General features: G+C 37.8%; 1 protein-coding gene and 1 long non-coding RNA gene across 7 annotated transcripts in view; one reads left to right on the top strand and one right to left on the bottom strand.

Moving 5' to 3' along the window:
- Positions 1-24,897, bottom strand: part of STAG1 (STAG1 cohesin complex component) — a 507,868-nt gene that overhangs the window by 93,166 nt on the left and 389,805 nt on the right. For all 6 annotated transcript variants that reach the window (XM_055569602.1, XM_055569604.1, XM_055569603.1 and 3 more), the window contains 3 exons: positions 7,679-7,777; positions 7,098-7,177; positions 729-836 (listed from right to left, as the gene is read on the bottom strand). In XM_055569602.1, coding sequence (XP_055425577.1) covers positions 729-836; positions 7,098-7,177; positions 7,679-7,777 — 287 coding nt within the window. The remainder of the gene's footprint in view (positions 1-728; positions 837-7,097; positions 7,178-7,678; positions 7,778-24,897) is intronic.
- Positions 1-24,897, top strand: part of LOC129644151 (uncharacterized) — a 66,701-nt gene that overhangs the window by 22,533 nt on the left and 19,271 nt on the right. Inside the window, exon 2 of the long non-coding RNA XR_008710760.1 lies at positions 16,034-16,129. This is a non-coding gene — a long non-coding RNA (uncharacterized LOC129644151). The remainder of the gene's footprint in view (positions 1-16,033; positions 16,130-24,897) is intronic.

The following is a 24,897-nucleotide window of genomic DNA, read 5'->3' as shown; positions in this document are numbered from 1 at the left end:
AAATCACTACATGTAAAAGACCTCTGGGTTAACCCGTCAAAGTGACTATGTTAAATCTATGAATAAAAACAAAAACACAGCAAAACATCCCCCTGCCCAAGAATATGCTTATATTTTAAGAATGAATTAATAAATTATAGAATATATAGAGACCATGATCAAAAACATATTTCATAAGGATGTTTAATTACATAAAAAAACTCTCAGCGCTATGCTTTGTCAAAAAATTGGATGAGATTTTGCTTTGAAATTAAACTGTAGCTGCATACGTATTTTTCTATCATTACAGATTACTGATTAAAATAATCCTCCTCCTAATAAGATGAAAAAAAAAAAAACAACCCTGAAAATTTGGGAGGTATTTTGAAGTGTTGGGAAGTTAAGATGAGAACACAGAATTTTAAAAGGGAAAACAATTTGATGAAATAAAATATCAATTACTTAGGTGAGTCTTTATAAACTTCAAGCACTTCTGCTATCTCCATTTACAACGAGCTGACCAGCTGACGACTGTCCTTTTAGATTTTAGATCAAAGGAATACGTCACAAGGGACATCTTTCTCAGAGATGTGATTCATGATGTGTATGTAGGCTGTAAGAATGTTACAGCCCACAGAATCTGCAGTGGCCACTTCTAGCACTATTTTCAGTCACTCTTTTACTAACTATAAAACAACAACAAAACAAAAACAGAAAAGTGGAACTTGTTTCATAGAGAATTAACTCACTTTTTGTGAAGGAATTCTCCAGCTGCCACAGCAACAGGGCGATGTGCTGAGTACACCAAATGGTAAACATTTTCACAGTCTTCATTGGAAAGAGCTTCTTCACTTCCACTGAAAAATTCAGAAAAGTAAAACTGAGCCAAAACAAATGTTTACTGTCAGTTCTACCTTCATCAAAATTTAGTATGGTTCTTTATAAAAGCTCAAGGTATACTGATTTTATTTTTCCACTCTTTTTAGTTGAGTTTGAAAATAATATTTTTCCTTAACTACAAAGGGCACTTCAATTGTTATATAAAATTCAGAAAATACAGATAAAACATGAAAATAAAAGGTCCACATTTCTTCCCATACACACCTATAGACAGCGACTCTTAATATCTTGGGATATATATTAGCCCAATTTAGCTCAGTTTCTTTAAACGTGCATAAGTTTTTTTGTTAACAGACATTAGTCATATATTCACCCATTTCACAGTTAAATTGTTACTGTGCTATGTCACTCTTGCCAGAATTGTCTATTTTATAGTTTATCACAATATTTACAATACTATTTAGTCTTCTTTCTATATAAAATGGATTTACCAGTCATAATCATTCCTTTACTAATGTAAATTTGCCATCTTTCTTTTCATGTAGTCGTAAAGTTTCAACCTTTTATTGGTTTGCTGGAATGTATATTTAAGTATTTTTTTCCCAAAGAGGGAATATCTATTTCCTGACTATTAATATGGTTAAAAACATTTGAAAGGATTAAAGATTAATGACTAGATGGGGTACAGAATGTTTGGGCTGTACAGGTTCTTGACGAGATGTAGCAGTATAAACTCATTCCACAGAATTCAATTCTGGAGATGCCTCAGAGACTAGATGGAGACTAGTCAAATGAATATAAATTAGAATGACCTTTGCAGCAAAATAATGTGGTTGCATCATAGTATAAGGAAGAAACTTTAGTTCTGAATGAAAAAGAGCTGGATATCAAGAAAGGGAGACAGATTAGAAGCAGTTTATTTTTAAAGTTCACGCTTTTCCCCTCTCAACAAGGCCTAAGTTTTAACTACTTAATTATATGTATATAAATCAGCTCAATGAACTAATACCCTCAGGATGAAGTTAAACTCATAGGAAAAAAAAAATTAACATTTCTCAGTAATCCAAGCTCATAAGGGAAAGGAAATAATCTACACCAAAAGAAGAATAAACAGATGGAGAGAAAAAGAATTTAAAGATAGTACAACAGGATGTTAAAGGTGACTTTAACTTGTTATTCTGAGGAAGTTTTGGTAGACATCTCACAAGCCAAGAAAAATAAGGCCAGATTATTTCATGCAGTGCTATAAGAGACTGGAGAGTTAGTTTGTGAACCTCACCATAAAAGTAGAAATCAGGAGACAGAGCAATATAATGAGTAGAAATTCATAGTTCCTCCAAGTTTCCTTTAGGCCAGACATGAAATAATTAAAGGGAGCCAGCCTGTATAGTTTTAAAAGACATCCTGCCCAACAAGGCCATATACAGGGCTAGAGATTCAAAGAGAGGAAACCGAAAGCCAGGTGCAGAATCACAAAGTAAATAGCCAGAGGAAGCATCATCCACTGTGGGGAACCACTGTCATAAACACCCAAAGAGGGGATAAGACAGGAGGGAAAAGGGCAGGACACAAACGTGAGATAATGACGATGGGGAGCACCTGCTGGCATGCTGGACAGGCTGGAGCCAGCTGAAACCAAGGTGGCTTTGAGAATAGTACAGTTACTGACCTTTAGCTCATAATACCTTCACTGAAATACTAAAAAGCACTCCTTTCACACCATGTCAGTTCTGAAAAGAACCATAAAAGGCCAAAAAGAGTGGGCAGAGGCCCAATTTCTGGGAAATACCCACCCTTCCCCAAAATAGCAAGAATATTTCTCCTACTCATTAGCCTATGAAATCACTTTACCCAAAAAAAGTACGTCCCCATGTCCCTGGGCCTATTTCACTTTCCCAGAGGACCCTGTGCCTTGGGGTGGCTCTTGCCTTCTGAGACAGACTGCAATCTGTCTATGGAATGTGTATCACTAAATAAACTTGCTTTCCCTTTACTATGGTTCCCTCCTAAATTTTTCCTGTGGGTTGCCAACGACCCTCACTAGGAGGTCCATCCTAAGGACTTCTGTGGGTCTCAGGATGACACCTCCCTCTCCTCCAACAGGGAGAGCTCTCTGAGGAATCCAGAAAAGGACCAAAGTTATCTAATGAATTAGATCATCTGACACAGTTGGAGGGCCATAACTGTACTTTTTATATATGTTCTGACCTTATTTCCTCCAATGAAAACACAGAAAAGAATCTTAAAAATAGACTTTTGAAACTAGCCAAACTACTTTCTAAATTCAAGAGTAAAGTATGATTTTTTTTTTTAGCCAAACAAGGTATCAGATAGTTTGAAAAACACTCTTTAAGGAAGTAAACTAGCCAGAAAATATAATATTGGAGGAGCCTATGAGAGACTGCTGTAAATAAGGCAGAGCGCCAAAGAATTGATGCCTTCGAACTGTGGTGCTGGAGAAGACTCCTGAAAGTTCCTTGGACAATAAGGAGATCAAACCAGTCAATCTTAAGGGAAATCAACCCTGAATACTTGTTGGAAAAACTGACACTGAAGCTGAGCATAGTGAAAGTCGCTCAGTTGTGTCTGACTCTTTGGGACCCTATGGATGATACAGTCCATGGAATTCTCCAGGCCAGAATACTGGAGTGGGTAGCCTTTTCCTTCTCCAGGGAATCTCCCCAACCCAGGGACAGAACACAGGTCTCCACATTGCAGGCAGATTCTTTCCCAGCTGAGCCACAAGGGAAGCCCCAAAATACTGAAGTGAGTAGCCTATCCCTTCTCCAGAGGATCTTGCCAACCCAGGAATCAAACCGGGGTTTCCTGCATTGCAAGCAGATTCTTTAACAACTGAGCTATCAGAGAAGCTGAAGTTGAAGCTCCAGTATTTCAGTCATCTGATACGAACAGCCGACTCCTTGGAAAAGTCCCTTACGCAGGGAAACACTGAGAGCAGGAGAAGGCGTCAGAGGATGAAATGGCTGGATGGCATCACAGATCCAATGGACATGAACTTGGCAAACTTTGGGAAATGGTGAGGGACAGGCAGGCCTGGCGTGCTGCACTCCATGGGGTCACAAAGAATGGGACATGACTGAGCGACTAAACAACAACAACAGAGAGAATTACTCTTCCCTGAAGGTAAGGGAAGAAGTACTGAAAATACCAAAGCAGTTAACACTTGCCTGAATGAGCAAGTATTGAAACTAAATTTTAACAAAAGCAAAAAAAAAAGGGTAAAAAAGTAATCCTTAACAACAGATTTTAAACTCTAGACAATTTAAATGAAAAAGATGAGTGGGTGGAATGAGGTTATTTTTTGTTCAAGGGAAAGACATTGATAAACTTGTAAAATTCAAACTTAGATTATAATCTACTTGTCATAGTAGTCATAATCTTCATAAATGACAAAGAAAGAGATATAACAATAAAGTGAATACTATCAGAAGATGTACAAATCATGAATAGAGAGGTACTGATCTATATACTCTGAAGTATATCAAACAACAGTGTGTAAGAAAAGATAAGATAGTAGTTGGAAGACTCTAACATATCCTTCTGAAAAAATAGGCAAAAAAAAGTAAAGTTATAGATAATTTGGATGACACTGAATAAATTCAAAGTAATGAATATAAATACATTAACTACATAAGCAACACAGAGAAGTATTGTTTTTACACATATTTAGAACATTCAGAAGATTAACCAAAATATGCAGAACACATTCTTAAATAATACAATAAAATAGAAAGAATAGCTTTAAACAATCTGATCTAGGGAGAACAGAAATTACTACTGAATAATCCATGATTAAACTGAAAATCATAACAGTAATCAAAATATTTATCATTAATTGCCTATGAAAATATTCCATGTCCAAATTTTTAGGAGACAAGTAAAGTAGTGAAATTGAAAGTAGTACTTAAAGGTATATTCATTACTTTAAACATGATTATTCAGAAACAATAAACAAATAGCTTAAAGAAACTAATTCATTGAAAAGAACAGTAGGATGGACAAACCTCTGGCATGACTTACCAAGAAAAAGGGGATACAAATAAGATAAATGATGAAAAAGAGAAATAACAGAAAAATAGCAAAGTTTTATGAATAAACATATCATAAACAATAAAACAATAAAGTTGAAAACTGTGATAAAACTGATATATTTTCAAAAGCTTATAAAAAGCCAAAATTAATATAAGAGGAAATAAAGATTAACTTAGATAACAGTTAAAGAAGTAGGAATGATGATCAAAGACTTCTCCTCAAAAGAAACTTAAAACTGATATGGCTTTAACAAGAGAATTCTCTCAAACTTTTAAGAAGAAAATCTTTGTCATAGAAAAGTTATTTCAGAACAGAAAAAGGGTGAGAAATTACTGATGATAATTTACAAAGAGTATATATATAACCCTGATCTCAAAGTTGGATAAAGAAAAGAAAAAAATGTCAAAGTTATATATAACACAACTGTGAAAATCCAAAATAAAACATAAAACTGCATTTAAGCAAATTACAGTGAAAACAAATATGTCACGTTCAAACAGGATTTAGTTTAGAAATGCACATGTGGTTTACCATTAGACAAATACACCAATTTCATTCAGACTCATCTATGTAAAAAAAGAAAATCCCAGAAAACTGAGAATACAAAAGAACATTTTTCATATCAAAAACCTATCTCAGTAACAAAAAAACTTTAGATGCCTTCCTAGAAAAAGAACAAAAAAATCCATTATCAGGGATACTTTTATAGTGCTCAATATCTGGGCTAATGGAATTAGACAAGAAAATGAAACAAAAGTTTTAAAATGAGAAGAGGAGAAGACAGAACTAAAATTGTCTTCACAGCATAAAATAATCTACATAGTAAATTCAAGAAAATCAAACCATCAGCATGGATAAAAGTTCTACTATGCTGCACATAAAAGACAAACATGAAAATTAAGGTTCTCTGTCTTAGCAATAATTCAGTAGAAAATATTTTAAAACTAAATATTTATCACATAACAAAAAAACCATAAAGTATTTAAGAATTAACCCAGTAAACAATATACACTACTGCTACAAAACAAATTTAAACCTTACACAAGACTTAATGAGATCTGAATAAAGGAATATACCATTTTCATGTATAAATGATATATATAATTATAAAAAATTCCATTCTCTCCTAAATTTATCATAAAATTAAATGCAGTTCTTTTTTTCTTTGGCCACGCCACTGTAAGATCTTAGTTTCCCAGCTAGGGATCAAACCCTTGTCCCTGTAGTGAAAGTGCAAAGTCTTAACCACTGGACTGCCAGGGAAGTTCCTAAATGCAGTTCTAATATTTAAACTCCCAACCAAAGTTTCTGAGGAATTAGACAAAAGCACCTTAAAAATTCATAAAGAAAAAAGTAGCTAAGTGCATTTTAAAAAGAAAGGCAAAGAAGGTACTGATCAGTAAGAGGCCATAAGCACACAACATCTACTAGAATATAAAGCCACAATAATAAAGAATATGGTAGTACAGCAGAAAGAGGCAAAATGAGACCAAAACAACAATAGACCCTGGAATACATGATATTTGGTGTATGACAGATATAGCATCATAAAACAGGGAGTAGAGGATTTGTAATGACTTTGTCAGGTCTTGCATTCTCTCATACAGATTCTTCCTGGTTTTTAGTTAGTTCTATATATGAAACTATTCCTATTTTAAAATCTATAGCATATTAATGACATAATTTAATCACCTTGTTTCCTTCTTTTACTTCTGTACCATTCCAAAGAAGTCTATTTGAAAAACCTAACCCTTTTAAGTCTTTTCTTTCTCAATTTCTCTGTCTCTCTCTTTAAACAGAAGAACCCACCTTCCAATGCAGGAAATGTGGGTTCAATCCCTGGGTTGGGAAGATCCCTTGGAGAAGGAAATGGCAACCCACTCCAGTAATCTTGCCTGGGAAATCCCATGGACAGAGGAGCCTGGTGGGCTACAGTCCAACAAGTTCCGAAAGAGTTGGACGTGACTTAGAGGTTAAACAATAACAATGTTACTTCATTGGTACTTTTTCTGGATTGCATAAAAGAACTTTTACATAGAGGAAATAGAAAATATTCAAAATAAAAAACAAACAGAAAACATTTTGTTTCAAACCTAACCTTAAAATAAGAAAGCAAAACCAAAAGTGATAAGAATACACATTAGGATTATATATGTGAAGGGCACTAATAATGCTGGGAAACAACATTAATATTTTAACAGACTAAATTAAAATATTATACTTACTGAAGTATTAGTGTAACCAATCGAATAGCTTCAACAGCAACATCATATTCCTTATCAAGTGTCATTGATACAATGCGATCCTGAAGAAAAGTTATAAGTCAAACCAACCATGAACAGAAAAGAAGCTGAGACAGATCTGAGGTAATGTTTTGGGGGGAGATGATGGAAGAGTAATGACAGATTAGTCTAATGATGATTAGATTAGATGGAAAGTTTTCCTTTTCAAATGTTATCATCATGGTCCTATGCACACACAGGAGGTGCTGTAAATGTTTATAATTTTCATCAACTAGCATTCTCTAACAAAGAGACAAACCTTACCTTGCAAAATCATTAAGTATAAAAAGATGTCCAGGAGAAAAATCTTATTTTAAGGAGGAGAGCTTCCCATTGAAGGTAATAAATAAGACCTCATGTTGGTAATATCTTTTCTAAAGCAGAGATTCATCTATTTAATACAGGTCTATTTAAAGAATATGTAGTAAAGAATACGAGCTACACTTGCTATGGTAATGCCATTTGCTAAGCTAGCCATAACAAGCATTTTTAAAGTGAAAAAGAAAAGAAGTTAACATTCTTACCTTGAATCGGTTAGTGAAGAGCTCCAACTTGGGGAATAATTCTCTATTGGTATACAGACTTTGTAGAGCTTTCAAACACTTCAGTCTGACCTCTCCTTGCTTCAGAAATACAAATAAAACCAAAACACAGTCAATTCCATGTCACAAAAGTTAAATTTTCACAAAAGTTAGATTTTCAAGTCTATATGAAAACTAAAGTGATTTTCAGCTTAACCATTCAATTTATTTCATACTGTAATTTGACATAAGACAGAACAAGTAACTATATTGTACTTACATTTAACTAAAAATGCACTAAAACCCCTTAGTTAGGTGAGAGTAAGTCTGTATCTTTTTCAAATGTGTATCAATTCTGGTTCAACATGAAATATTTCCTACAATCATACCTGTGGCACTATGAGATAATTTTTAGCCTATGATTTTAATTAAAGAAGGGTATGCTAATTTCTCCTTACTTCAAAAAAAATCTAACTTCATAATAAAGTATTATCACTCATTTATTTAGCAAATATTTACTAAAAGTCTTTTATATTCCAGAAAGAGCAGTTAGGAAAACATGATAAAGGGAAGAATGTTTAAAACAAAGGCAAAATGATAGTCATGTGTCCTGGGGTTGCTCTTTACTAGGCCAATATAATAAAATCATGAACTTGGAGTAGATGTTGGTAATCAAAATGCATTCAGGATCACATGGAAACTTAGCCAATCCAAATGATTCAAAAGAAAATGAAATTTCTATGTTCAAAAAGCAACATGTTCCACAGTGGGCGTCCAAATTTTGGAATCAGACAAAGCTAGATTTCCAATTCTATATATTATTAGAGAGATGATAAGTACACTAAAACCATCCTCAAGAAAAAGAAATGCAAAAAGGCAAAATGATTGTCTGAGGAGGCCTTACAAACAGCTGAGAAAAGAAAAAGGAAAGGTAAAGGAGAAATGGAAAGATATATCTGTCTGAATGCAGAATTCCAAAGAACAGCAAGGGGAGATAAGAAGGTCTTCCTCAGTGATCAGTGCAAAGAAATAGAGGAAAACAAGAGAATGGGAAAGACTAGAGATGTCTCCAAGAAAATAAGAAATACCAAGGAACATTTCATGCAAAGATGGAACGGTAAAGGACAAAAACGGTATGACCTAACAGGAAGCAGAAGATATTAAGATGTGGCAGAATACACAGAAGAACTATACAAAAAGGATCTTTATGACTCAGATAACCATGATGGTGTGATCATTCAATTAAGAGTCAGACGTCCTGGAGTGTGAAGTCAAGTGGGCCTTATGAAGCAACACTATGGACAAAGCTAGTGGAGGTGACAGAATTTCAGGTAAGCTATTTCAAATCCTAAAAGATGATGCTGTTAAAGTGTTGCACTCTATATGCCAGCACATTTGGAAACTCAGCAGCGGACACAGGACTGGAAAAGGTCAGTTTTCATTCCAGTCCCAAAGAAAGGCAATATCAAGAATGTTCAAACTACCACACAATTGCACTCATCTCACACGCCAGCAAAGTAATGCTCAAAATTCTCCAAGCCAGGCTTCAATAGTACGTGAAACAAGAACTTCCAAATGTTCAAGCTGGATTTAGAAAAGGCAGAGGAACCAGAGATCAAATTGCCAACACCTGCTGCATCACAGAAAAAGCAAGAAAATTTCAGAAAAACATCTACTTCTGCTTCATTGACTATGCTAAAGCCTTTGACTGTGTGAATCACAACAAACTGGAAAATTCTTAGAGATGGGAATACCAGACAACCTTACCTGCCTGTTCAGAAATCTATATGCAGGTCAAGAAGCAACAGTTAGAATTGGACATGGAACAGACTGGTTTCAAATTGGGAAAAGAGCACATTAAGGCTGTATACTGTCACCTTGCTTATGTAACTTATATGCAGAGTGTATCATGAGAAATGCTGGGCTGGATGAAGCACAAGCTGGAATCAAGACTGCTGAGAGAAATATCAATAACCACAGATATGCAGATGACACCATATTTATGGCAGAAAGTGAAGAAGAACTCAAGAGTCTTTTGATGAAAGTGAAAGAGGAGAGTGGAAAAGTTGACTTAAAACTCAACATTCAAAAAACTAAGATGATGGCATCTGGTCCCATCACTTCATGGCAAATAGATGGGGAAACAATGGAAACAGTGACAGACTTTATTTTCTTGGGCTCCAAAATTACTGCAGATGGTGACTGCATCCATCAAATTAAAAGACGCCTTCTCCTTGGAAGAAAAGCTGTGACTAACCTAGACAGCATATTAAAAAGCAGAGACATTCCTTTGTCGACAAAGGTTCATCTAGTCAAAGCTATTGTTTTTCCAGTAGTCATGTATGGATGTGAGAGCTGGACCATAAAGAAAACGGAGCATCAAAGAACTGATGCTTTTGAACTGTGGTGTTGGAGCAGACTCTTAATAGAGTCACTTGGACTGCAATAGATCAGACCAGTCAATCCTGAAGGAAATCAGTCCTGAACACTCATTGGAAGGACTGAAGCTGAGGTTGAAGCTCCAATATTTGGGCCACCTGATGTGAAGAACTGACTCACTGGAAAAGATCCTGATGCTGGGAAAGATTGAAGGCAGGAGGAGAAGGGGACGACAGAGTATTAGACGGTGGGATGGCATCATCAACTCGATGGACATGAGTTTGAACAGGCTCTGGGAGTTGGTGATGATGGACAGGGAGGCCTGGGGTGCTGCAGTCCATGGGGTTGCAAAGAGTTGGACGCAAGTGAGAGACTGAATTGAAGTACACTAATCATTCTGATACTAGTTTTCTCACTTATAAAATACGATTCTGACTTTTAAAATTTGAATGCAGAGGTATGTTGGTAAAAGTTTTAACAACAAGCTCTGGGAATGGAGCCCTGAACTGTTCCATTTACAGATTTCTGTGATGTGATTACTCCCTCCACAGCCAATTTCAAGATACCAATCCTGAACTGATATAAATGAATGGATGTGCATTGAATGCTGATTCAAGGTAGCTCAAGCCCCCTCCTGTGAGATATGCTTGTTGGTAAAGTCTCTAGCACAGAGAAGGTATCTGTGGTAGTTGCTGCTGATGACCTGCCCAGAAGTCCAAATCCTAATATACACGGCTAATCTTCCCACTTCCTTCTCTATTGACAGCTAATGGAGCTTATCTGCATCTCTGGAGAATTGACCATGGCTGGAAAGAACCACCTACTACCGAGATTCCTATGCTCTACTTTGCCTTTGCCTCCTTCAGGATGAAGCTCATAGCCATGGGGGAATGAAATAGGAGGGTAAAAGAGCCCCATCTCCTCGTCTCAGGACAGGATAACCTCTGAGGTGCAATTTATTCGTCAAAGTTCCTTCTGAGGTGATGCTCAGACAAAACTCCTAAAACCACATTTCTGTCAGTGTCTCCTACTTTATCCTATATTCCTCATTTACTTACAGGTTTCTCCTGAGAATATAAACTTCAATGTATTTCTAGCACAAAAATCTCTGACTGAGGCGAGATTCTAGGGAATGTGACCCAAACAGCTGGTAGCAAGAGTGGTCCTAACAAACAGACCTCACTGATGGGATTCTGAAGATGGATCACTTGAATGAAGAGCTACCATGAGGATGTACCCAATTACTGTTTGTAAGTGAAGTCAATGATAGTCTCTGACATAGAAGAGTAGCCATTTGCTAATTCACTTGTACATGAAAGGAGATATGCACTTAGTTTGTACAACATGACAAGCATTTGAGGGATTACGTTGTAAACAGTGACTATAAGGACTACGGAATTGGGTGGCTGTCACTGAGAGTGCTGAAGAGAGAAAATGACAGGCTAAATAATCACCAGTTTAAATTAACAAATGGCAACATTTAAAAGACTTTCATCTCCTGCAGATAAAGAATTCATTATACTGAAGACTAGACTGAGAACTCAATTTTAGGGGTGGCAGAATTTATGAGACATTGCATCTCAGGCAAGTCTATGCCAAAATCACAGCCATAAAGGAAAGAAGTGGGAGTTCAAAGGCTAGCTGGCAGATGTAGATAGAACAATGAACTTGAAGTTTTCCATGAACATGTGGGCCTGCAAGTAAGTCTCAAGTTCCCCTGTTAGAAGAGAGCATGCTTCTTCCACCTAACTATCCCCTTGAATATATGGAAACCTCAAGTGAAGCAACTACCTTAAGGACAATGCTAGTAGCTTTCCTCATGATCTATACCAACCTTCCCTTATGGCCACAAGCTAAGGTCAAATTTCAGTATGGCCCAAGTGGGGAAGTAGTAGGTCTGCTAAAGGAAGAGGAAGATTATATTGCTGTAAGTGCTACAGGAATGGGTCAATTTGAACAAGAACTGAGAGTGGTTGCTAAGGGTACTGGACTAGGGAACGGGAATATCAAACAAGATAAGAGAGAGTTTTTGGATATGGGGCACTCTTTCTTGCCTCAGGATTTAAGGCCCATGCAAATAGACTAACATTGCTGGATGACCTCTGGAAAAAGCAGTGGTGCATATTAAAGAAATAAGAGATCCAAGAATCATTGTGGCAGACTGTGAAGAAAGGCAATTAAAACACAGTGAAGTAAGCAATATAAAGGATCTACTGTATAAACTCAGAAGACCTACTGGTTTGGTATGTTCCTCAGGAGGGCCTGGACAATACTGTTTATCAAGGCAATAAAGAAAAGACTGGGGGCCCAGGTATTACTGAGAAACTACAAAATGGCTGTGTTCTGGAGGCTAGAGCTAGCAACAGAAGAGACTCAAATAGAATTCAGTTTCTATTCCAATACAAAGTTTGGAGTTTCCATTCCAATAACAAAAATGATGAAGAGATTACAGAATAGCAGAAACAAGGTAGCATCACCGAACTAGTAGATGCAAGGTGGAAATGATAACTGTAGTGGGCAGAGCAATGTTGAAGAGCAGCCCATGGGGTCTGTGGATATGGCTCATAAGATATGGTTTTCCTGGAGGCATGATATATGAAAAGCCAACAAAAGTATCGCGTAATATGTATCCATGATCACAAGAGATCAACAGATAAGCAAAAGATTAAAGACAGCTGACCCAAAGTAAAATTATAACTCCAGATTTAAGATAGCATGTAAGAAGTTTCTTTACCTCTAAATTTCAAAATAAGGTCAAAAAAGATGAAATTACTTTCACCCAATCAAGTTCACACAGAAAATTATACATAGAACAAAGACATTAATCAAGTTTTATCCACACCTTGTTTGGTGATGCTTCCCAATCAAGTACCTCTCATACCAAATCTTTGTTCTTTACCTATAACATGGCCTGCTTACATTACAGGAACTTAACTAAATAACTTTAACAATAACTTAAATGAAAAAGCCACTTGAAATTTTGGTAATTTTTCTCTTTTGGGACTCCATTATACTGATTGTTATTAAAACGCATACAATAATATGAACACCCCAATGGGAGTACTACAGAAGAGCTCATATTCAGTTCAGTTCAGTCACACAGTCATGTCCAACTCTTTGCAATCCCATGGACTGCAGCACGCCACGCTTCCCTCTCCATAACCAAGTCCCAAAGCTTGCTCAAACTCATGTCCATTGAGTCAGTAAGGCCATCCAACCATCTCATCTGTTGTCCCCTTCTCCTCCTGCCTTCACTCTTTCCCAGCATCAGGGTCTTTTCCAATGAGTCAGTTCTTCGCATCAGGTAGCCAAATGTTGAAGCTTCATCATCAGTCCTTCCAATGACTATTCAGGACCGATCTCCTTTAGGATGGACTGGTTGGATCTCCTTGCAGTCCAAGGGACTCTCAAGAGTCTTCTCCAATGCCACAGTTCAAAAGTGCTCAGCTTTCTTTATAGTCCAACTCTCACATCCGTACATGACTACTGGAAAAACAATAGCTTTGACTAGACAGACCTTTGTTGGCAAAGTAATGTCTTTGCTTTTTAATATGCTGTCTAGGTTGCTCATAGCGTTTCTTTCAAAGAGCAAGTGTCTTTTAATTTCATGGTGGCAGTCACCATCTGCAGTGATTTTGGAGCCCCCCAAAATAAAGTCTCTCACTGTTTTCATTGTTTCCCTTCTATTTGCCATGAAGTGATGGGACTGGATGGCATAATCTTAGTTTTCTGAATGCTAGGTTTTAAGCCAGGTTTTTCACTCTTCTTTTTCACTTTTATCAAGAGGCTCTTTAGTTCTTCACTTCCTGCCATTAGTGTGGTATCATCTGTGTATCTGAGGTTATTGCTATTTCTCCTGGCAACTTGATTCCAGCTTGTGCTTCAACCAGTCCAGCATTTCACATGATGTGCTCTACATATAAGTTAAATAAGCAGGGTGACACTATACATCCTTGACGTACATAGTAGCTCTGTGAAGAATGAAGTTATTCATAGAAGGCCATCCACACGTTTTTGTGGATGAGGCCCTTTAGACCATTTCAGGTGCTGATAATCTTATCACTGAGTGGTTCCTATCACTGAGTATATAATAGGCATTAACATTTTGGCTGTATATAGTACTGACCACCACCACTGCCTCATAGGGTATGTACGACAAGGACAAATTCAAGCACAATGGGACAGGTGCGCTCCTAACCAACTCCAGAGCTGTCCAAATCATGGTACACTGTTCAACAAAAATACTAAATCTATGGTGGGGAAAAGGACATCATTCTGCTAATTAAAGATAATACAAGCAGTCCAATCTGGCCCATAAGGAAGGCCTCCAGGGACTAGACAATGACAGATTACCAAAGGTTGAAGTTTTGAGCTTTTGCCCCAGCAGCTTCTGATATTATCACCATCACTGAGACAGTACAACCCATATGTGAAACAAGCAAGCTGTGACTGAGCTGGCTAAGGCTTTTTACTTGATCCCTTTGCAGAATGAGGTCATGACCAATTTTTGTTCACACTGAACAGCCTCCAGTATATTTCTACTGCACTCCTGCAGGGATACCTAAATCATTCTGCAACATGCTACCAGAGGGCAGGGCTTGATTCTCAATAAGCCCAAGTGCCAAGTGACAGAAATTTTAGTCATCCCTTAATTAATGAGATGGCTACAGTGCTGCTAATGACATGGAGGCTACAGTGCTGTACTGGGCCACTGACACTGAATGATTAGTGCCAATTTGACTATAAATCCAGATAAAGTCCAGGGCCTAGGCACAATAGGTGCAATTTCTAAGGCTCAGGGTTCAAAAATGACATTATGGCATGGTTTACTGACAGCTCTATGAAACAAAGGCAGATAAGTCCTGCTAGGTTGCAGCCACCATCTGGACCAGTGGATGGCTATCTTTTGACTATCAGGTGTCAGCATTTCAATAGGCCAAGCTCTGCACTATGATAATAGCAGTGCAGGTCACCCCTACTACCATTCCTTGTAACATTTTTCACCAACAAGCAGGTTGTTGCCAATGATCTAGCCATCTGGTCAGGTAAATGGCAACTAAAAGACTGGATCCCCCATATGGGAAAAAGAACTATGGCAGCAGCTTGCTCCCTGGGAAGAAAACAACATATGTCACTTACGTAGATACTCACGGCAAAAGATCTTCTCTTTATATTTATTGAAGTATAGTGGATTATACAATATTATATTAGTTACAAGTATACAACATACTGAGTCAATAGTTTATAGATTTATCCTCCATTTAAAGTTATAAAATATTGGGGGGCTGGTGCACTGGGACGACCCAGAGGGATGGAATGGGGAGGGAGGAGGGAGGAGGGTTCAGGATGGGGAACACATGTATACCTGTGGCAGATTCATTTTGATATTTGGCAAAACTAATACAGTTATGTAAAGTTTAAAGAAAAATAAATAAATAAATAAATAAAGTTATAAAATATTGGCTATATTTCCTGCTTTGTACAGTATAGCCTTGTAGTTTGTGCCTCTTAATTTCCTACTCCTTCCTGGCCCTCTTCACTTCCCTCTCCCCACAGGTAAACACTAGTTTGTTCTCTATATCTGTAAGTTGGCTTGTTTTGTAATATTCATTCATTTTTAGGTATGTATTAACATGCAGTATTTGTCTTTCTCTGACTTTTCATGAAGTATAGTACTCTCCAGATACATCCATGTTGTTGCAAATGGCAAAATTTCATATTATTATACGGCTGAGTAATATTCCATTTTATGTGTGTATATATGTATATATAACACCTCTTCTTTATCCATTCATCTGTTGATGAACACAGGTTTCTTCCATATCTTGGTGATTGTAGATGATGCCATTATGAACACAGGAGTGCACATATCTTTTCAAATTAGTGTTTTCGTTTTCTTTGGACATAAACCTAGGAGTAGAACTGCTATATCACATATATTTTCAGTTTTTTTAGAAACTGTCATGCTGGTTTTCACAGGGGCGTCTCCAATCCATTCCCAGGAACACTGTAGGCAGGTTTCATTTTCTCAACATCCTTGACAACGTTTGTTACTGATGACAGCTATTTTGACAGGTATGAGGTGATATGTCATTGTGGTTTTGATTTGCATTCCTACGGTGATTAGCAATGTTGAGCATCTTTTTATGTGCTTGTTTGCCATCTGTATGTCTTTGGAAAAATGACTATTCAGATATTCTGTCCATTTAAAAATCAGGTTGCTCGGTTTTTTGATATTGAGTTGTATGAGCTGTTTTTAACCCCTAATCCATCATATCATTTGCAAATATTTCCTCCCATTCAGTAGGTTGTCTCTTCATTTTGTTGATGGTTTCCCCTTTCAGTAGGTTGTCTTTTCATTTTGTAGATGGTTTCCTTTGGTAAAAGCTTTGCAAAACTTTTGAATTAGTTAGGTTCTATTTGATTATTTTTACATTTGTTTCTTTGGTCTTAGATTGAGCCAAAAAAATATTGTTATAATTTATGTCAAAGAGTATCCTGCCTGTTTTCTTCTAGAAGTTTGTACTTTTGGATTACATTTAGGTCTTTAATCTATTTTGAATTTATTTTTGTCTATGGTGTGGAAAAGTGCTCTAATTTCATTTATGTATAGCTGTCCCCACACCACTTATTTTACAGACTGTATCTTCTCCATTGTATAGTCTTGCCTACTTTGTTGTAGATTAATTGACTTTATTTTTGGGCTCTCTATTCTGTTCTATTTATCTGTGTGTGTGTTTTAGTGCCAGTACCATACTTTGATTATTGTAGCACTGTAGTGTAGTCTGAAGACAGGGAGCATGATATCTCCAGCTTTGTTCTTTTTTGTAAAGGCTGCTTTGATTATTCAGGGTATTTTGTAATTCCAGATACATTTTAGGATGATTTGTTCTCCTTATGTGATAAATGACATGAGTATTTTGATACAGACTGCAATCTGTAGATTGTTTTCAGTAGTATAACCATCTTAACAGTATTCTTTCAGTCTGAGAACAAGGAGTATCTTTGCATTTTTTCTATCATTTATGATCTTCAACAATATTTTATAATTTTCAGAGTACAGGTCTTAGCTGGAGTAACAGGCAAGTTTGGCCTTGGAGAACAAAATGAAGCAGGGCAAAGGCTAACAGAATTCTGCCAAGAGAATGCACTGGTCATAGCAAATACCCTTTTTCAACAACACAAGAGACGACTTTACACATGGACATTACCAAATGGCCAATACTGAAATCAAACTGGTTACATTCTTTGTACCTGAAGATGGAGAAGCTGTATACAGTCAATAAAAACAAGACCTGGAGCTGACTTTGGCTTAGATCATCAACTTCTCACAGCAAAATTTAGGCTTAAACTAAAGAAAGTGGGGGAAACCACTAGGCCGGCCAGGTACGACTTAAATCAGAGAGAAAGTGAAAGTCGCTCAGTCGTGTCCGACTCTTTGCGACCCCATGGACTTAGTCCATGGAATTCTACAGGCCAAAATACTGGAGTGGGTAGCCTTTCCCTTCTTCAGGGGATCTTCCCAACCCAGGGATCGAACCCAGGTCTCCCATATTGCAGGCAGATTCTTTACCAGCTGAGCCACAAGGGAACCCCAAGAATACTGGAGTGGGTAGTCCATGCCTTCTCCAGGGGATCTTCCCAACCCATGAATTGAACTGGGGTGTTCTGTATCGCAGGCAGATTCTTTACCAACTGAGCTATGAGGGAAGCCCATGACTTAAATCAAGTCCCTTATGACTATGCAGTGGAGGTAACAAATAGATTCAAGGGATTCGAAACTGTAAACAGTGTACCTGAAGAACTATGGATGGAGGTCTGCAATATTGTACAGGAGGCAGCGAACAAAACCATCCCAAAGAAAAAGAAAGGCAAGAAGGCAAAGTGGTTATCTGAGGAGGCCTTACAAATAGCTAAAGAAAAGAAGAGATGTGAAAAGCAAGGGAAAAAGGGAAAGGAATATCCAACTAAATGCAGATTTCCAAAGAACAGCAAGTAGAGACAAGAAGGCTTTCTTCAATGAATAGCATATAAAACAACAGAAGGAGAAAGACTAGACATCTCTTCAGGAAAATTGTGGCTATCAAGCGAACATTTTGCCCAAAGATGGGCACAATAAAAGTCATAAATGGTAGATACCTCGTAGATGATGAAGAGATTAAGAAGATATGGAAAGAATACATTGAAGAACTGTACAAAAAAGATCCAAATAAACCCGATTACTTTGATGGTGTGGTCAGCCACACAGAGCATGACATTCTGAACACTGAAGCACTGCTTCAGTGGGCCTTACGAAGCACTGCTGTTAATAAAGCTAGTGGATACAACGGAATTCCAGTAAAACTATTCAAAACCTTAAAGGATGATGCCATCAAGGCGTTGAATTCAATATGTCAGCAAATCTGAAAGACTCAGCAGTGGCTACAGGACTGGAAAAAGTCAATTCTCATCCCATTTCCCAAGAAGGGTAGTGACTAAAGAATGTACTGACCACTGGACAGTTGCAGTCATCTCCCAGGCTAGTAAGGTCATGCTTAAAATCTTACATGCTAGGCTTCAGCATTATGAGAACCAAGAACTTCCAGATGTCCAAGCTGGGTTTAGAAAAGGAAGAGGAACCAGAGATCAAATTGCCAACATTTGCTGGATCACAGGGAACGCTAGAGAATTCCAGAAAAACATCTACCTCTGTTTCATCAACTATGCCAGAGCCTTTGACTGTAAGGATCATAATAAACTGTGGAAACCTCCTAAAGAAATGGGAATACCAGACCATCTTACCTGTCTCCAGAGAAACCTGTATGCAGTGAAGAAGCAACATGTAGCAGGCTGTATGGAACAATTGATTGGTTCAAGACTGAGAAAGAAGTATGACAGGGCTGTCTGCTGTCACCCTGTTTGTTTAATGTATACGTTGAGAATATCATGAGAAATGCCAGGCTGGATGAGTTACAAGCTGGAATCAAGATAAGTGGGAGAAACATCAACAACCTCAGATATGCAGATGATACCACTCCAATGGCAGAAAGTGAGGAGAGTGAAGAAAGACCAGGCTTAAAACTAAATATTAAATGAAGATCATGGCATTTGGCCCCATTACTTCACAGCAAATAAGGAAAAGGTAGAAGCAGTGACAGATTTTCTCTTCTTGGGCTTTAAAATCATTGCAGATGGTGACTACAGTCATGAAATCAGAAGTCATTTGCTCCTTGGCAGGAAAACTATGACAAACCTAGACAGTGCATTGAAAAGCAGAGACATTACTCTGACAAACGTTCATAGTCAAGGCTATGGTCTTCCCAGTAGTCACATATGGTTGTGAGAGCTGGACTGCAAAGAAGATGGAGAGCCGAAGAATTGCTGCCTTTGAACCATGGAGAAGACTCCTGTGAGTCCCCTGGACAGCAACGAAAACGAACCAGTCAATCTGAAGGGAAATCAACCCTGACTAGTTGTTGGAAGGACTGAGGCTGAAGTTGAAACTCCGGTATTATGGTCATCTGATGTGAACAGCTGACTCCCTAGAAAAGTCCCTGATGCTGAGAAAGATTAATAGGAGAAGGAGAAGAAGGCATCAGAGGATGAGATGGCTAGATGGCATCACTATGCTAATGGATATGAACTTGGGCAAACCTCAGGAGGTGGTGAGAGACAGAGAAGCCTGGCGTGCTGCAGTCCATGGGGTTGCAAAGAGTTGGACATGACTGGGCAAATGAACAACAGCAACAGGTCTTTCATCTCCTTGCTTAAGTTTATTCCTAGGTATCTTATTTTTTTGATGTAATTACAAAGTATAATTGATTTACAGTGTTTTGTTAGTTTCAGATATAGAACAAAGTGAATCAGTTATAGATATACATACACCCACTCTTTTTCAGATTTTCCCCCATTATAGGCCATTACAAACTACTGAGTAGAACTCCTGTATAGATCATTATTATTTATCTGTTTTATATACAGTAGTGTTTATACATCAATCACAAAGCTCCAATTTACTCTTCTCCCTTACCCCCTTGTAATCATGTTTGGTTTCTATGCCTGCAATTATTTCTGTTTTGTAGATAAGTTCATTTGTACTCTTCCAAAATTGTTTTAAAAATTTATTAATTGAAGGATAATTACTTTACAATATTGTGATGGTTTCTGCCATACATCAACATGGATCAGTTATATGTCTACATATGTCTCCTCCCTCTTGAACCTCCCTCCTAGGTCCCTCCCCATTCCACCCCTCTAGGTTGTCAGAGTCCTGACTTTGGGTTCCCTGCATTATACAGTAAATTCCCACTGGCTATCTATTTTACATATGGTAATAGATATGTTTCAATGCTACTCTCTCAAATCATCCCACCCTCTCCTTCCCCCATTGCCTAAAGTCTGTCCTTTATGTCTGCATATCCTTCACTGCCCTGCAAATAGGACCAACATTACCATTTTTATAGATTACTGTATTAATATATGTATTAATATATATATGTATTAATGTACAGTATTGGTCTTTCTGACTTATTTCACTCTGTATAATTGGCTACAGGTTCATCCACTTCATTAGCACTGACTCAAACATGTTCCCTTTTCAGAGCTGAACAATATTCCATTGTGTATATGGACTACTACTTCCTTATCCATTCATCTGTTGAGGGACATCTAGGTTGCTTCCATGTCCTAGCTAATGTAAATGTGCTGCAATTAACACTGGTGTACCCCCCTTTTAGATTCCATATATAAACAGTACCACAGGATATTTTTCTTTCTCTGATTTACTTCACTCTGTATGACAATCTCTAGGTCCATCCATGTTGCTGCAAATGGCATTTTTCCATTATTTTTTATGGCTTAGTAATATTGCATTGTATACATGTACTACGTCTTCTTTATCCATTCCTCTGCTGATGAACACGTAGCCTGCTCCCATGTCCTGCCTACTGTAAACACTGCTGCAATGAACACTGGGGTGCAAGTATCTTTTCAAATTGTTTTTTTCTGGATATATACCCAGGAGTCAGACTGTGGGATTATATGGTATCTCTATATATAGATATATCTCTATATATAGATATGCAGACTGTTTTCCACAGTGCATGTACCAGTTTATACTCCCACCAACAGTATATGAGGGCTCCCTTTATTTCACACCTTCTCTCGCATTTACTGTTTGTTGATTTTTTGATGATAGCTATTCTGACTGGGGCTTCCCTGATAGCTCAGTTGGTAAAGAATCTGCTTGCAACACAAGAGACCCCAATTTGATTCCTGGGTTGGGAAGAAACATTGGAGAAAGGACAGGCTACTCACGCCAGTATTCCTGGGTGTCTCCTGTGGCTCAGCTGGTCAAGAATCCACCTGCTGTGCGGGAGACCTGGATTCAATCCCTGGGTTATGAAGATTCCCTGGATAAGGGAAAGGCTACCCACTCCAGTATTCTGGCCTGGAGAATTCCATGGACTGTATTGTCCATGGGGTCCCAAAGAGTCGGACACGACTGAGTGACTTTCACTTTCATTCTGACTGGTGTGAAATGATACCTCACTGTAGTGTTGATTTGCACTTCTCTAATAACTACTAATTTTGAGCATCTTTTCATGTATTTTTTAGCCATCTGTATGTCTTCTTCAGAGAAATGTCTATTTAGATAGTGTGCCGTATTTTGACTTTTTTTTTTCTTTGAGCTTTATGAGCTGTTTGTATGTTTTGGAGATTTATCCTTTGTATGTTGCTTTGTTTACAAATATTTTCTTCCATACTGAGAGTTGTCTTTTTCTTTATGTTTCCTTTGCTGTGCAAAAGCTTTTAAAATTAGGATTCATTTGTTTATTTTTGATTTATATTACTCTCAAGGAGGTGGATTAAAAAATATCTTGCTGAGTTTTATAGCATCCAGCTTTACATTTAGGTCTTTAATACATTTTATCCTTGTGTATGATGTTAGAGAGTGTTCTAATTTCATTCGTTTACATGTAGTTCTCCAGTTTTCCCTGTACTACTTACTGAAGACTTTCCTTCTTCCAGTTTATATTCCTGCCTTCTGTCATAGACTGGGTGCCTATAGGTGCATGGGTTTATCTCTGGACTTTCTATTCTGTCCATTTAATGCAGTTTTAAATGGGACTGCTTTCATGCCTTTTTTTTCCGATAGTTCATTACTAGTATATAGAAAAGCAACAGATTCTGGTACATTAATCTTGTGTCCTGCAACTTTACTAAATACATTTCTTAGTTCTAATAGTACATTAGTGGACATTTTAAGGTTTTCCAAATACAATATCATGCTATCTGCAAATAGACAGTTTTACTTTTCCCTTTCCAATTTAGATGCCATTTATTTCTTTTCTTTTCTGATTCTTGTGGCAAGAACTTTCAATACCATGTTAAATGGAACTGGCAAGAGTGGGACATTCTAGTCTTGTTCCTGATTTTAGCAGCTTTCCACCACTGAGGATGATGTCAGCTGTGGGTTTGTCGTGTGTGTGTGTGTGTGTGTGTGTGTGTGTGTGCGCGCGCGCGCTAAGTCATTTCAGTTGTGTCTGACTTTTTGTGACCGTATGGGCTGCAGCATGCCAGGCTCCTTTGTCCATGGGATTCTCCAGGCCAGAATACTGGATCGTCCCAATCCAGGGATCAAACCCATGTCTCTTATGTCTCTTGCACTGGTAGGCGAGTTCTGTACCACTAGGGCCTCTTAGGTTTGTCATAAATAGGCCTTATTACTTGACATATGCTTTCTTGACATCAACCTTGATGAGAGCTGTTGAATTCTGTCAAATGCTTTTTCTGTGTCTACTGAAATGATGTGGTTATATTCGCCATTTTGTCAATGTGGTGTATCACTGATTCATTTGCAGATATTAAATTATCCTTATATCCGTATAATAAATTCCAGTTGATCATGGTGTATGATCCTTTCCCTATATTGCTGAATTAACTCCATTCATATTTTGTTGAGAATTCTGCACTTTTATTTATCAGAGATATTAGTCTCTAGTTTTCTTTTTTTGATAGCTCAGTTGGTAAAGAATCCTCCTGCAATGCAGGAGACCCCGGTTCGATTCCTGGGTCAGGAAGATCCCCTGGAGAAGGGATAGGCTACCCACTCCAGTATTCTTAGGCTTCCCTTGTGGCTCAGCTGGTAAAGAATCTGCCCACAATGCAGGGACCTGGGTTTGATTCCTGGGTTGGGAAGATCCCCTGGAGAAGGGAAAGGCTATCCACTCCAGTGTTGTAGCCTAGAGAATTCCATGGACTGTATGATCCATGGGGTCGCAAAGAGTTGGACATGACTGAGTCACTTTCACTTTTTGAAGTATCATTGTCTGGTTTTGGTATTGGGTAATGGTGGCCTCATGGAATGGATTTGAAAGTGGTTTTCAATTCTTGGGAACAGTTTGAGAAGGAGAGGTAGTACCTTTTTTTCTGTGTTTGGTAGAATGTCTCTGTGTAGCCATTGGATCTTGGACTTAAATTTGCTGGGAGTTTTCTGACTATTAATTCAATTTTATTACTAGTGACTGTTCAGCTTAGATTATTTCTTCCAGAATCAGTCGTGAAAGATTGTAAGTTTCTAGAAATTTACCCATTTTTTCCCCTAGGTTTCCAATCTGTTTGCATATAACTTCTCATGGTACTCTCTTTTGAGTTTTTTGTATGTCTGTGACATCGGTTATAGTTTCTCCTCTTTCACTTCTTATTTTGCTTATTTGGGTTATCTCTCTCTCTCTTTTTAACAAGCCTGGCTAAAGGCTTTTCCATTTTGCTTATGTCTGCAAAGAAATCAGATCAGCTTCACTGATCTTTCCTGCTGCATCTTTTTTTGGGGGGGGGGTGCGTGGATGGGGGGCTCTATTTCATATATGTCCTCTCAGATCTTTATTATTTCTTTATTCCTGCTGACTTTGGGCTCTGTTCTAACTCCTTCAATTGGAAGGTTAGGTTGTTTGTTTGAGATTTTTCTTGTAGACCTGTATTGCTACAAACTTCCCTCTGAGAGCTGCTTTTCTATATCCCATGGATTCTGGCAAGTTGCGTTTTTATTTCCATTTGTCTTGAGGTATTTTCTGATTTCCTCTTTAATTTCTTCATTGACTTTTTGATTTTTTTTTTAACAGTAGCATTTTATTATTATTATTTTTTTTTTTTGCAAAGAACTACATGCCTGAGTTTGCAAAGGACCTTTTAAAATACATACAAGGAATTCATGTGCCAATCAAATTTGTGCCCAATAGGTTGCAACAGATGCCTGGGCCCATCTATGGGAAAAGGAGTCCACTTCAGATGCAAAAATGGGCCGGAGCTCAAAGGTGACCTAGAAGTCTAAGGATGTAATACAATCTTGTGATTCTCATTGATATACTTCAATCATCCAGAGAGAAGAACTGGGATACATTAACCAAGGACTGGGACTTGCCTGGGTCTGGCAGATTATTCACATCGAACCCCTGACGACCAGCCATAGGCAAGGATGATGCTTCATTGTCATAAGGCCTGGTCAGGCTATGGTATTACTATTCCAGTCTGGCATGTGGATGCCAAAACTATCATAGCTTTCCTTGAATAAAACATACATCATATTTTTGGATACCCCATGAGACTTGACTCTGTCCAGGGAAAATCTTTCACTGCCCAAGCAAGACAACAATGGGCACACTCCTATGGACAATGGAGACTAAACACTCCAGTTCAAGGGAACAAGGCTCTGCAAGACATGTTGGGAAACAGTTTGATCGTGGTAGAAGTGAACTAGGCAGTCACAGAATTAGGCTATGCCTGCAAAATAACAATCTCAACATGTCAATCATTATTTTGATTTTTTCTCCTTGGAGTGTACAACTTTGGGGTGGTCTGAGGTT

The sequence above is a fragment of the Bubalus kerabau genome, chromosome 2, assembly GCF_029407905.1.
Source record: "Bubalus kerabau isolate K-KA32 ecotype Philippines breed swamp buffalo chromosome 2, PCC_UOA_SB_1v2, whole genome shotgun sequence".
NCBI classification, from domain to species: Eukaryota; Metazoa; Chordata; class Mammalia; order Artiodactyla; family Bovidae; genus Bubalus; species Bubalus kerabau.
Note: the sequence above shows the minus strand (reverse complement) of the source record. Positions and strands in the feature narration are given on the sequence as shown.